Source organism: Gracilinanus agilis, chromosome 4 (assembly GCF_016433145.1).
Source record: "Gracilinanus agilis isolate LMUSP501 chromosome 4, AgileGrace, whole genome shotgun sequence".
Taxonomy (NCBI): Eukaryota; Metazoa; Chordata; class Mammalia; order Didelphimorphia; family Didelphidae; genus Gracilinanus; species Gracilinanus agilis.
This window is the reverse complement of record NC_058133.1, coordinates 21,584,928-21,599,341: the sequence shown is the minus strand read 5'-3', so window position 1 is coordinate 21,599,341 and position 14,414 is coordinate 21,584,928. Positions and strand designations below refer to the sequence as shown.

At 42.8% G+C, this 14,414-nt stretch overlaps 1 protein-coding gene across 1 annotated transcript in view; it reads right to left on the bottom strand.

Annotated features, from left to right (window-relative positions):
• Positions 1–375: 375 nt before the first annotated feature.
• Positions 376–14,414, bottom strand: part of DAB1 (DAB adaptor protein 1) — a 136,502-nt gene continuing 122,463 nt past the window's right edge. Inside the window, exons 12-14 of the mRNA XM_044674782.1 lie at positions 11,465–12,013; positions 1,101–1,237; positions 376–474 (exon numbers count right to left, since the gene is read on the bottom strand). Coding sequence (XP_044530717.1) covers positions 376–474; positions 1,101–1,237; positions 11,465–12,013 — 785 coding nt within the window. The remainder of the gene's footprint in view (positions 475–1,100; positions 1,238–11,464; positions 12,014–14,414) is intronic.

Here is a 14,414-nt window from a genome sequence, read left to right as displayed (position 1 = left end):
TAGCAAACCTTACAAGGTCACTTCCATACGTCATTGACACAGATGAAACCAAGTCCATTCCATTCACAAATTTAGCCCCTCCCCTCAAGTTTTGCCTTCCCTCCCTGATCCTGGCCCAGCATGCAGACATATTTCATGGAGAAATCACAAAAGCCCCATCCCTCCAAACATATAGCAAATAGCAGACCATGCAGGCGCTGGGCAGGCAGTCGGAAGAAGACTGACACGAGATAAAATGTAGGCACTAGGGAAGGAGACATAACAGGAAGAGCAGATACGGAGGAGGAGGGGTTGCAAACAGTGGTCAGAGGAGAAGCAAGCAGTCAAAGGGAGAAAGAGAAATAAAGGACAGATACCTACCCCAACCTGCGCTATCTAGCTACCGACCTCTGGACTTATATTATCACCACTGGGGTCCCCACCACTGGGCTCACCAAATGGATCACTGCTGGATGAGGCCTGAGACCCATCAGGCTAAAATATAAGAACATAACATCTTTGTTGTTGCTCTTCTCAACAGAATCAAGTGGAAAGACAGTATCGGATTATTATCATGCTGTGAATAAAGTTCATTGTTTAGTAAGAGGAGAAAAATCCAAGGAAAGAAAACATGGCCATGAATATCAATCCATCACCTTTTAAGTGATAAAGTGCTCTGGATTCATAGATAATGCCTTTAGAGAAAAGAGAAAGAAAGAAGAGAAGGAGGTAGGAAGGGAGGTAGGGAGACAGCGAAGATAGTGAGGAAAAGAGGAAGGAAGGAAGGAATGAAGGAAGGAGGGAGGGAAGGAAAGAAGGAAGAAAGGGAAGATGAAAGGAGGAGGGAGAGAAGAGAAAGATGGAGGGAAAAAGGAAAGAAGGAGGGAGAGAGGGGAAAGAAGGAGGGAGACAGAGAAGGAGAAAGAGAGGGAAAAGAAATAAAAGAAAACCCTTTTATAAACTTTCTCTTTAAACTCTCTGATTCTGGATCAGGGAGTACAAAATAAACAAATATTGTTCAGGGAAGTCCCCTTCCAATTAGAGCCAGGCCTGGCTGTCCAAGAAATCTATTTTTGTAGTATCTTGCTGGGTGATAAAAGGTACAGAAAGACATTACTCACAGCTTCTTGTTCTTCACTTTTGCTGGGGCTTTCAAAGCCCTCTTCAAAGATGTCGTCCGTAGTGGGGTCACTGGCATGGGATGCATGGGATGCTGATGATTTAGATGGAGAACTTTGCCTGGGTGCTGGGGTTGGAGCTAGAGGGAATGTGAAAAAGGGAACAAATGAGTTTCATTTGGTTCCATCATAAAAGTCATTTATGGCAAGTCTAGACGGTGGCTCTGATTGGAGAAGAGGGGAGGGACACATTGGGAAATGAACATGATCTAAAAAGAAAAGATACCAATAATTTTTTAAATCCCTTACTCCATCTTAAAATCAATACTATGAATTTGTTCCAAGAAAGAAGAGTGGTAAGGATAAGCAACAATGGTTAAGTGAATTGCCCAGGGTCACATAGCTAGGAAGTATGAGGCTAGATTTGAACCCATGACCTTCTCTCTCCAGGCCTTTTTTTCTATTTACTGAACCAGCTAGTGGACCCCTGATGCCAATACATATTTAAAGAATCAAGGGCCAAAGGTACTAAACGAGGCACTAGGCCTAGCAGGGATTACTGAATCTATGCAGGTAAGGGTCCCCAATTTCATGGCATTTACAGATTAGCTAGAGAAAAAACACATAACCTACATCACTACAAAATTCTGTAATATATGCTAAGTGCATTGGGCAGGTGTAATGGAAATATTCACTGGTGTTCCAGGGATGAAAGGTTGTGATTGGCAAATGGGGACTCAAGAAAGTTAAATCAAGTCAATCAGCATTTATTAAGCACCCACTATGAGATCAAAAAGGAAGGTCCAAAAATACCTGCTTTCATGGGACAGACTGTGAGCTCCTTCTCTTTCTTAGCACAGTGGTTGGCACATTGTAGGCACTTAATAAATATTGACTGACTGACTGACTGACTGACTGACCGTAATAGAAAAGTGCATTAGAAGTGAAGGTTTGAGAGGAAATCTACCTACTGAGCTCAGTTGAGTTTTAGACATTAAGTATTTTAAATGTCTATGGTATATCTAGTTCCAGGTGTTCAATATGCAATTGGAGATGGGAGATTGGAGCTCGGAGATAGATTGGGGCTGAATAAATGAAACAGAATCATCTGTATAAAGATGACAATCGAATCCCTGGGAGTTGAGCTCGCCAAGTGAAGCAACACAGAGGGAGAAAGGCAGAGGGCAGATCTTTGGGGGACACCAACGGTTTGTGGGTATGACTTGAAGACAGAGCGGGGAGACAGAAAGGAACTGTCAGAAAGATAGGAGAACCAGGACATAGTTGTGTCATGAAAAGCTAGAAAGAATTAAAGCATAAAGAAGAGGGTGATCAAATAGTGACAAAAGCCACATAGAGGGGAAAAAAGGAAAGGCCAGTAGATTTGGCAATTTAGAGATCACTGACAACTTCAGAGATAGAATTTCCAACTGAGTGATGAGATTGGAAGCCAGACTGCAGAGGGAGAGTTAAAAAGAGTGAGAAGAAAGGAAGTGGAGGGACGGAGTGAAAATGGCTTTCTCAAGAAGTTGAGCCATAAAAAGAAGGAAAGATATCCAATGATAGTAGAGATGGATGCGTCACATATTTTTTTTTTTGAGGACAGGAGAAACATGAGAATATTTGTAAGCAGGAGGGAAGGAGCCAATAGTCAGGGAAAGGATGAAGATAAATGAGAGAGAGAGAGAGAGAAGATAACAGAGGGTGCAATCTACAGAAGAAGATGAGATGAAATGGAGAAGATGGGATCACTTATGCACGACCAGGAGTCTTGCCTTTTCCTGTGACACGATATGAAGGAGGAGATAGTGGGGGAAGGAATCTGAGTAATATGAAGTGATGAGAGAGTGAAAGGAAGCACTCAGGAAATGGCCATAATTTTTTTCACTGAAATATGAGGCGAGGCTCTTAGTGGAAACGGTGGAGGGAAAAGGAACTATGGGATGTCTGAGGAGGAACAAAATGGTTTGTTATAGCTACTGTGGTGAATGGAATAGTGAATCAATTAGAGACGTGTAAAAGGAATACCTTGCTGCAGGGAGGGCCCTTTTGAGAGCCTGTAATATAAATTTATATTGAACCTAGTCAACACAATTCTGTGATTTTATTCAGCCTTGTGCAGCAATCTAAGAACAGGACTGAAGGCAAGGGATGATGGGAGTAATTGAGGGCAGTTGTCAATAGAATAAGAGGGCAAGGGATTAGAGAAAAGGGGCAGTGTAATCCTCAATTAATTCATCAAGAATTCAAAATGGGGAAAGGAAGAGAGTATATCCAATATAGGGGTGATGACTTGGAAAAGAACTAAGCAGTAGGTTCAGGAGTGATGGCAAAAAAGAACAGGATTAGAGGTTGCAAGGCAGAAGAAGATACGGAATGGCAATAAAACATGGTCAAAAAAGGAATTTTTTGAGCATGGAAGCAGAACATTTGTGGGTGATGATAAGACCAACAGTATGACCATCTCTGTATATAGCTGGGGTGGGAGGAGTTGATCATGGGAAATGGGTAAATTGAGGAATTGGGAAGTTAGTGTGTTTAAGAACCAGTAGGAATGTATAGAATGAAGCGAAATGAGAAAGTAGGGATAAAAGAGGTGAAATCTGGAGGAGATAGGATGGAATGGGACAATTTATGCATGTCAAGGGGTTTGCCTTGGCAAGGAGAAGGGCTACATTTTCATGAGACAGTAGAGTGAAGCAAGAAATGGAGGAAGAAGACATCTAAGTGATGTGAAATCATTATATATGTTGAAGTCAGTCCAAAAGCATCTATTAAGGACCTACTATGTGCCAGTATTGTGCTAAGCACTGAGGACACAAAGAAAAACATGAGAGTCCCTCTTCTTGATTTCCCAGGCTAGGGCAGAAGTGGAGAAGAAGGCATTAATCCAAGATTTGCCATCATGGTGTAGCTGTTCTAAAGTATTGGGCATTTCCCACAGAAGAAGACACAGTCAGAAGGATTTGTCATCCTGTTGAGGTTCTATGGACCCTAAGGTCTTCCCATCTCAGAGCTTTTAGGATTCTGTGGCTCGGGATTTAAAGGACTGGAAGGAATTCAACAGGTAAAGAGGGGTCAGAGGATTTTCCTGGCAGAGAAAACTAAATCTTAGCATTTTAGAGTTGAGAGGGATCTTGGGGACTACTGAGACCAAGTTACACATGTGGGAAAAAATTATTGTTCCATAAGTTTCTCTGATAAAGGCCTCACTTATCAAATAGAGAGAGAGCCGAATCAAATTTATAAGAATATGAGTCATTCTCCAATTGCTAAATGGTCAAAGGATACATACAGGCAGTTTTTAAAAGAAGAAATTAAATTTATCTATAGTCATATTAAAAATGCTCTAAATTACTATAGATTAGGGAGATACAGATTCGAACAATTCTGAGTTATCTTCTTACACCTTTCAGAAATAATAAATGCAGGTATGCTAATAAATTGTTGGAGGATTTGTGAAGTAGTTCAACCATTCTGAAGAGCAATCTGAAACAGTTCTCAGAGCTATAAAACTGGGCATAACCTTTGAGCCAGCAATACCATTACTAGGTCTGTATCCCAAAGTGATCAAAGGAGAAGGACTTGTACTAAATCCCACTTAACCCCCATTACTTGGCCCTTACCTCTCTCTTGCATTGGAATGAATACTTAGTATTGATTCTAAGGGAAGGGAAGGGCTTAAAATTTAAAAAAAAATAGCTTTTTGTTGTTATTGTTCATTTAAAAAGGAAAGAAACTGGATATGTTCTAAATGTATTTTTATAGCATCTTTTTTTGTGGTGGCAAAGAATTGGAATTTGAGGGGATGCCCATCAATTGGGGAATATTTAGATAATTTGTGGTATATGATTTGCGATGAAATATTATTGTGCTATAAGAAATGATGAGGTGAAATCATGACAAGACCTATATGAGTTGATGCAAAGAGAAAGGAGAAGAACCAGGAAATTGATCATTGTGTGCTGTAATAGCAATGTTGCAATGAAGAGAAAGACTCAGCTATTCTGATCAGTTCAATGATCCAAGACAGATCCACTTCCAGAGAGAACTGATGCCCTCTGAATGCAGATAAAAGTGAGATCTTTTCTCTTCTTTTTTTTTTTTTTGCTATTTCATTTTATTTTTATGATGTGGCCAATATGGAAATATGTTTTACATGCTTTCACATGTATAATTAATATAATTTTCCTTGTCTTCTCAGTGGGTGGCAGAGAGGGAGGGAATCTGGAACTCAATTTAAAAAGAAAAGGATGTTAAAAATAAATAACAGGGAAATCTTGGTGGCTCCATGGATTGAGAGGCCCTGGGTTCGAATTGGAACTCAGACACTTCTAGTTGTGTGACCCTCAGGGGCCTTATTTAACCTCAATTGCTTGGCCCTTACTGCTCCTGTCTTGGAACCAATACTATTATTGATTCTAAGATGGAATGTAAGGATTTAACATTTTTTAAAGTAGTTTTTTTGGTTGTTGCTAATTTAAAAAGGGAAAAACACTGGGTATACTAGGATCTGAGTCCCATTCTCTGCACAGTGCTTTCACTGCCATCACAGATAGCCTTTCCTTACAGCTCTAGAGTTCTGGACAGTGGCCGCCCATTAGTCAGCATTTCATCAATACCTGTTTTCTGAGACACTGAATCTATCTATTGCATGCTGTTGATTGTGTGGCCAAAGAACTGACTATAGAGCGTGAAAAACTGAAGGCTTTTACTCTGGGTAGGAATCAGGACTAGATTTTAGGGGACATGATGGCTTTCCAAAAAGTAAAAAAAAAAAAAAACAGAAAAAAGAAGACTCTTTTGGGTCTAACCATCTACCCCCAGATGGCTCCCAGTTCCACAGATGGCAGAGCTATAATGCTGAAGAGTATTTGCTGCCTCTTCCCCCCACCCCACCCTCCATCTTTGGACTGAAACAAGAACACCCTCTGAAACTCTCCTCTTCATTCATCATTTTCCAATTGGCAGCCAGCATGGGAGGCATGCACAAGACAGCTGCTGGAGGAATGGATTCCATGACTTCAGAATTACAGTGGCTCACTTTAACTTAGCACTTTACGAGGCACGTTCCTCACAACGGCCCCACGAGGGAGGGAGGGAGAGTCTTCCCAAACTCACTTCATAGATAGAGACACTGGGGCTCGGGGTAGGGAAGGAATCAACTGGGGAAATCACCTCTCTGAGCCTCAGTTTCCTCAACTGTAAAGTGAGGTTGAACTAGATGGTCTCTGAGGTCCCATCAGATCTAGATCAATGATTATATGACAACCTTACACCTCAGTTTCCTCATCTGTAGAATGAGGTGATTGGACTCTATACCCGAAGATCTTCCCAGATCCATACTTAGAATCCTATGAGCCTTTCCACAGACAGACAGACAGACAGACAGACAGACAGACAGACAGACACACACACACACACACACACACACACACACACACACACACACACACTGAACATCCAAGCATCCAAGGTGGGACTCAAGGGAAGCCAATCTTCCCCCAAATCCAGGTAAGATTTCCCATCTTCCTGTTCCTGGACATTTCTCTTTTTATTGGCTTCCTGCCCTCTCCTCCATTAGAATATAAAGTCTTTGGACAAAAAGATTCTCAGTGTCAAGTAGGCACAGAGCCTAAAACCCAGCGGGCACTTAATATAGACTTGTCTATGGATCGATTGTACGTGGTATGTCATGAGGTGAGGTACAGTGTGAGAGTTCAGAATGTTGGACTTGGAGTCTGGAGAACCTTGGCTCAAATGCCACCTGTGACACTACCCAGCTGACTCCCAGCAAATAATTTAACTTTCTGCCTCAGTTTCCTCAAGTGTGAAATGAGACGTTTGGGCTTGATGAATTAGAAGATCCCTTCCAGCTCCAAACCTATGAACACATAAATCACTCTATTTCTTTGGGCCTCAATTTCCCAATCTGTAAAATGGGTAAAATACACATCTCATGGAGTAATTGTGAGCATCGCATGAAGTCATGTATATTAAGAGCTTTGCAAATGTTGTAGTTTAAAGTGAGGCAGTCAGTAAAACAGTGGATAGAGCACTGTATCTGGACTCAAGAAGAGCTAAGCTCAAACCTGTCCTCAGATGCTGACTCGCTGGGTGACCCTGGGCAAGTCATTCAACTGCCTTAAATCTCAGTTTCCTCAACTGTTAAATGAGGAAAATAATATCACCAATCTGTCAGGGTCGTTGTGAGGATCATTTGAGATAGAATTTGCAAAGTGCTTTGCAAACCTCAAAGAACTATATAAATGCTAAATGTTATTGTCATTACTACAGTTATACACACACAGCTGTATGTATAGATCTCACATTGGATTGTATTCAAATAGCTGGGAGATGAATGCTCACTGCTACACTGAATTACTCATCCCTACATAGTTTGAAAATTCACTTAAATGTCATGTTGTAGAACAGATTTTTATCAGACAGACAGGGGTGGGGAGGAGGAAGGGAGAGAGAGAGAGAGAGACAGAGAGAGACAGAGACAGAGACAGAGACAGAGAGAGAAAAAAGGAGAGAAAGAGACAAAAAAGAGAGACAGAGAGAAACAGAGATAGAGACAAAGAAAGAGAGAAAGAGTGAGACAGAGAGAAACAGAGAGAGGGAGACAGAGAGGGAGAAAGACAGACAGACAGAGACAGAGAGAAGCTTGTTTATTCATGGCAATTCCTCTTTCCCTGATTTATGATCCTCATTTTCCCTTTCCCTTCCTCTCCACTATCCTCAATGCAGCCCTAAGTAGGAGGCTGGCAGGGTCATTTGCAATTTCAAGGCCATCTCCTCCACACAGATAACAAATCTAGGGCTGAAAAAGGAGCTCAGATGTCATCTAGCCCAGATTAGAGGAAACAGGCCCAGGAAAAGGAATGGAGTTGCCTAAGGTCATACAGCTAATCAGAGATGGAATGTCAGTTTGTCTTCAGAGGAAGTATACTCATCCCATGGTACCATGATCTACCTGGTCATAATTAAGCTCTCTTTCCTAAGAGCTCCCATACCACTTTGTATACTTCACAGGATAATAGATGGTCAGGGGCTAAGAGGACATTTAATTCAACCTCCTCTATTTCAGGTGAGGAAACTGAGGCCCAGAGAGAAGTAGAGGTGACCTGATCAAAAATCATACAAATAGGAACATGGGATTTTAGATGGAGAATCAGGGGATTCTTGGAGGCTTTCTGGTCCAACTTTCTCATTTTATAGATGAGGACCCTGAGGACCAAAGGCTTCAGAGACCCAAAGTCATATAGGTATTCAGGTCAGTTTTGTCTGACTCTTCATGACCACATTTGGAGTTTTCTTGGCAAAGATCCTGAAGTGGTTTGCCATTTCCTTCTCCAGCTCATTTTACAGATGAGGAAACTGAGGCAAAAAAGATTAAGTGACTTGGACAGGGTCATCCAGCTAGTAAATTCCTGTGGCTAGATTTAAAATCAGGAGGATGAATCTTCCTGACAAAGTCCAGAGCTCTATCCACTGTCACATGACAAATCCAGAATCTGAACCTGCTGTCTCATTTATCAGACTCCTTTTCTAATTAGCTTTCAATCCATTTATTTGCATTCATGAAATTTCTACTCTTTAGTAGGCAAGTAAGATAGTTTCTGCTCTTTGGGACCTTCAACTTATAATGTTCTTCTGTATGTGTGAGGGGTAGAATGGAGGAGTGGAGAGAATAATGAACTTGGAGGTAGGAGCATTGGGTTTGAATCCTCAACCTGATGCTTATGGGCTCAGTGGCCACAGAGGCATGTCACTTAACCATTCTTGTGCCTCGTTTGCCAATTTATAGAATAGGCCTTGTGATGGGTGCTTTACCACCTGCATCCTCCACCCCCCCATCCTACCTTTTTAGTATTCTTGACCATGATTCTCCTCCATGAGCTCTACATTCCAGCCCATACTAGTATCCTCACTGTTAAGCACAAACACACAATCCATCTCTCATCTCTTTTCCTTTGCATTTGCTATTACTGATACCTGGCATGCTCGTCCTTCTCAGTTTCTCTTCTTAGGATTCCTAGAATCAGCTCAGATGTTATGAAGCCCTTCTTTTTTTTAACCCTTACCTTCCACCTTAGAATCAATACTGTAAATTCTAAGACAGAAGCGTGGTAAGGGCTAGGCAATGGGGGTCAAGTGACTTGCCCAGGGTAACACAGCTAGGAAGTATCTGAGGCCAGATTTGAACCTAGGACCTCCTGTCTCTAAGCCTGGCTCTAAATCCACTGAACCACCTCGCTGCTCTCATGAAACCCTTCTTAATCCCCTCAGATGTTAGTGCTCACCATCCTCAAATTAAATTTGATTAATTTTGCTTAAGGGGCAGCTGGGTGGCTCAGTGGATTGAGAGCCAGGCCTAGAGACTGGAGGTCCTAGGTTCAAGTCCGGCTTTGGACACTTCCAGCTGTGTGACCTTGGGCAAGTCACTTGACCCCTACTGCCCACCCTTACCACTCCTGGGCCAAGGACGGTCCCTAGCCCGGATGAAAAAGGAGGAGGGTTGGGCGTGGGGCTAGCAACCCCACCCTGTAAAAACTACATCTGCTAAAGAAACTGCAACCTAAAGTAGGGGCAGCTGGGCTAGCTCAGTGGATTGAGAGCCAGGCCTAGAGACGAAAGGTCCTAGGTTCAAATCCAGGCTCAGACATTTCCCAGCTGGGTGACCCTGAGCAACTGTGTGACCCATTGCCTACTGGTTGTGGCCCTATGCTCCTAGAATGGAGTCCCAGGATAAAAAAAATTGCTTATATTTTATATAGATTTCTAGAAGTTATATTATCTCCTCTGTCTGAAAATAAGTTCCTGGAGGGTAAGGCTTATTTTTTTTGTCATCCTACTTCCAACATTGCCAAAGTCTTCCTGACTTCCAATCTATAACCAGCAGGAAGGCAAGATTCTACATTGCAAAGATCACTGGCTCTGGAGTCTCAGAATTCTGGCTTCAAATTTGACTTCCAGTCCTGTCTATCAAAGCCTGGGCAAATCATTTAACTTCTTTGGCCCTCACTATCCTTATTTGTAAAAAGGAAGGACTTAAGATTAGATGGCTTCTGAGGACCACCAACCCTTCCCTTTCCTCAATTTCCTCTCATTGTCAAGAGTCCCCCCATTCTTCTCATCACCCAGGTCCCCCTATTCTTTGTGCCATCCTCGACACCTTACATGACACATCCCGCCTATCTAGTCTTGTCATTTCTAACTTTTAATTTCATGAAATCTCTTCTACGTATCCAGTGCTTAGCTGGTGCTTGGCATGTAGTTGGCTGATATTCAACTTTTGTTGTATTCAAAGAGGACCAAGATGATATCAGGGGAGATCTTTTCACTTATGCATAATTTGGATTTAAGTGAAGCAGAATTACATGAAATTATCAGCCTCACTCTCCCTTCCAGAGTCATCCAAGGCCAGTGTCAGGGGACCTGTCTTTTCTTGGCACAATGTAGGTGCATAATACCTGTTGGAAGACTGGTCGATCGATTGATCCCTTTCTTTCCTCTTACATAATCACCATCACTCTGGGATGGGTCCTCATTGTAGCCTCCTAATTGTTCTCCAATTGCTGATCTCTCCCAGCTCCAATCCATTCTCCAGTGAGTTTCCAAAAGCAGAGGTCTGCCTTCATCATCCTTTTACTGAATATCCTTAATCAATTTTAGTGCCTCCCCCATACTTCCAAAAATCAAATCCTTGGTCCAGCATTTAAAGTCCATTATAGCCACGCCTCACCTTTGCCTCTCCAGTTGGCTTCCACCTCACTCTCCCTCTCTGCCGCGCTGCCCCACCACCATAATATCGGATCCAGTGATCCTGGCCTCCTTATTATAATTTATGTGACATCCTCCATCTCCTGCCTCCAGGCATTGTCTCAGATTGTCTCCCATGCCTAGAATACTGGCCCTCCTTACCTCCATCTCCTGGTTTTCCTGGCTTTCTTCAAGACTCAGTTTACATTTCATCTCCCCCTGATCCACCCCCTCCCTGCTAGTGCCTTCCCTTTTGATTGCCCTCCGCCTCCATTGTCTCTATATCCCATACGTCCATGGTTGTTTCCATGTTTCTCCTATTGAAATATTAGCTATTTCAAGGCAGGAACTATGTTTTTCACCTTTTTTTTAATAACTTCACGGCATCTCCCTACACAGAGCATCTTCCCTAGTGCTTTTCACACCATCATCTCTTTGAAATGAATGCTATACTCTATGGATTAGTAGGCTGACAATTTAAAAAAGGTCACCATCAATCCATCAGTCAACCAATCAGGAGGCACCGAGATCTGGTGATGCTCTCCGGACGGCTGGACTCCCTTCCCCAGAGGTGCGAGATGGCGGGCGGCCCTACTCACGTGAGTTGGTCGATGGTGTTGTTGAAGTCACAGGGGTCAAGTTCAGTTGTGAGATGTCAAAGTCATCACAGTCATCTGTATCCTGCGCCACCCCGACTTTGTTGAAGTAACTGGAGAAGGCCTCTGAGGTACAACTGAGGGAAGGCTGGTCAGGTTTCCGGGAGGGCACCGGGGGAGGTGGGACCATCTGGAAATCTTTGAACATTTCTTTTCCCATTTTCTGCCGGGGCCTGTCTGTCTGGGGACTCGATCGGGTGGAATCGCTGGTGGTAGGGATGGCGGCGAGGGGAGCGAGGGCACCTTGAAACATGGCAGCCGGTAAAGGCATCACAGTCTGTGTTGGCATGAAGGCGGTGGGCGGGAACTGACCAGCTACAGATGGCCATGGCTGCTGGGGGGCAGGGAAGATGCCTGGCTGGCCCCATGCTATTGGCTGACCCCCTGGCATCACCTGAGCCACTGGCGGCGGAGCACCCATGGCGATTTGCTGTTGAACAAGGGGCTGCTGCCCCCAGAAGGAGGGAAGGACAGCGCCCATGGCAACGTAACCTAAGAGAATGGGGAGGGGGCAGAGAATATGGTTAGTCAGAGCACATTCACAAGAAAAGCCATTCTAGGCAACACCAACAATAACAACAATGATAATAATTCTGATGACCCTGAGCAAGTCACTTGAACTTCCTTCCAGCTCTCGAATCAGCTTTCTAATACTGTGATTTGCAGAAGGTGCCTCTTGGCATTGGTGGATGAAATTCTTCACCCAGGAATGCCTTATATCTGAGTCCAGTCTCTAGGGCTACCTCTCCGGGCGGGAGGGAGAAAGTTCTATTATGGCTATTTTATACAGGAGGAAACAGAGACCCTCAAAGGGAACTGCTTTTATCTCCGCCCCACTGCTAACAGGTGGAGGGGCTGAGGCTCAATCTCTGGTCGTCCCATCCCAGGCCAGCCCTCCTTGCACCATGCCCTGGAATGCCCAGTTGGTCCTTTTTCAGTGTGCCGGAATGAGCAGGCAGTGCATGGACAAAAGGCTTCTCCCAGCAGAAACTGAGCAATAACATGAGAATTTTCAAGCAGGCTTTTAAATTCCAAGAATTATCCACAGTGCGAGAGTTGCTGATCTTACGAGGGCTTGTTTTTTTCCCTCTTTCTTTCATTCTTTTCTTCTTCTTCTTCTTCAACTGGGGCTGACAGATGGGTTGAGCACATTTTTCTGGAGAGAGCTATTAACATGTCTCCCTGGCGCCGTGCCATCTGCTGAGAGCATAGTATTTGGGAAGGGGGAAGGGGGATGGAAGCTTGGAATCACAGTTGGGATCACAGGGAAACCGGTTAGTATGTCTGTGCATTTGAAGATCGCTCACCCCCATTTTCTTTCAGGGAAGGTCCTGAGGATAGAATACCACTCGGGGACGCTGGCTTTTGAGCTACTATTTCTTTGTAATCTGGGGAGAAATCTCAGCTTGGATCTTGGAAAATCATGTGAGAAGGCTGAAGCTGGTGTGGGTTTGCCTTGGAACTATTTACCAGCTTATTAACAGTTTACTTAGGAGTATTCATTAGGGGAGAAGTAACACTGAATGGCATCTGTTTAGACCATTGAACGCTGATCAATCAAAGGTTATCTGGGTCTGGAAGGGGAAGGAGATGACGGCACTAAGGTGGTCCTCTACATTTTAGTTTCTTGTAATTCTCTTCATTCAGGATTAGGAAAATAAATTAAAAGATTCTGGGGGAAGTAGCAAAGAATTGGGGTGGCATAATAGATGCTCACTGACAGAGAAACAGCAAATATGAAATAGTTAGAGAAATATTGGAAGGTTTGTATGAACTGATGCCAAGTCAAGGAATTAGAACTAGAAAAACAATGTACACAAGGGCAGCAACAATGTAAGTGAAACCAACAGTGTGAATAGAAGTGAAAGTGAATATCTTAAAGAAAGGAATGAGCTTGGCCCCAGAGAAGAGCCAGGAGAATGCACATTTCTCCATGCTTAGATTTCTATTAATTTCTGCAAGGGTTGGTTACTATGGGTGCAGAGAACTACTATAGCTCACTTTTAATGATGAAAAAAAAAAATATATATATATATATGTAGTAAGAAGGGAGAAAACCACAGTCCTCTTTAATATATTCCCTGCAGGATTAGAAGTGATTTTGCATTTAAGGAAAAAGAATGCATGAATTGAGCAACTGTATTGATATTGGTGGGTTGGCTGAAGGTCAGTGCTTTCTATCTAGAAAGAAGGGGTAGACTACCAAATAGCTAACACTAGTTTTGTAGTACTGGGGAGTTATAAAAAGTTAGTGCTTCTCCTAGGGAAATACTCTAAGAAGGTTATTTCCTGTCACAATAACACTTCCTGTCATAGCAAAGAACTGTGCACAAAAGTGGGTGCTCATCAACTGGGGTATGGTTGAACAAACTTTTGTATATATGCATGTGATGGAATAATAATGCTACCCTAATAAACAAAGACTAGGAAGAATTCAGAGGAACATAGAAAACTTACATGAATATATGAAAAGTAGCATAAGCAGAACCAGGAAAACAATCTACCCAGAGGTGATAACAATGTAAATGGAAAGAACTAAACATATCACCTGGACTTTGTGAAATTATAATGACTAATCCTGGCCCTAAGGAGAAAGGACAGGATGCTCTTCTCTCCTTTTTTTTTTTTTCTTTGCAGAGCTGGGTGAATATGAGTGTGCAACATTGCATATACTGTCATACTTGAATGATGCTGTTGACTAGTTTTACTGTACTGTTTTTCTCTTTCTTTCTTCATCCCTCTCTTTCTGTCTTCTTTCTTTCCCTTCTTCCCTTCTTCCCTTCCTCCCTTTTCACTTCTTTCTTTCTTTCTTTCTTTCTTTCTTTCTTTCTTTCTTTCTTTCTTTCTTTCTTTCTTTCTTTCTTTCTTTCTTTCTTTCTTTCTTTCTTTCTTT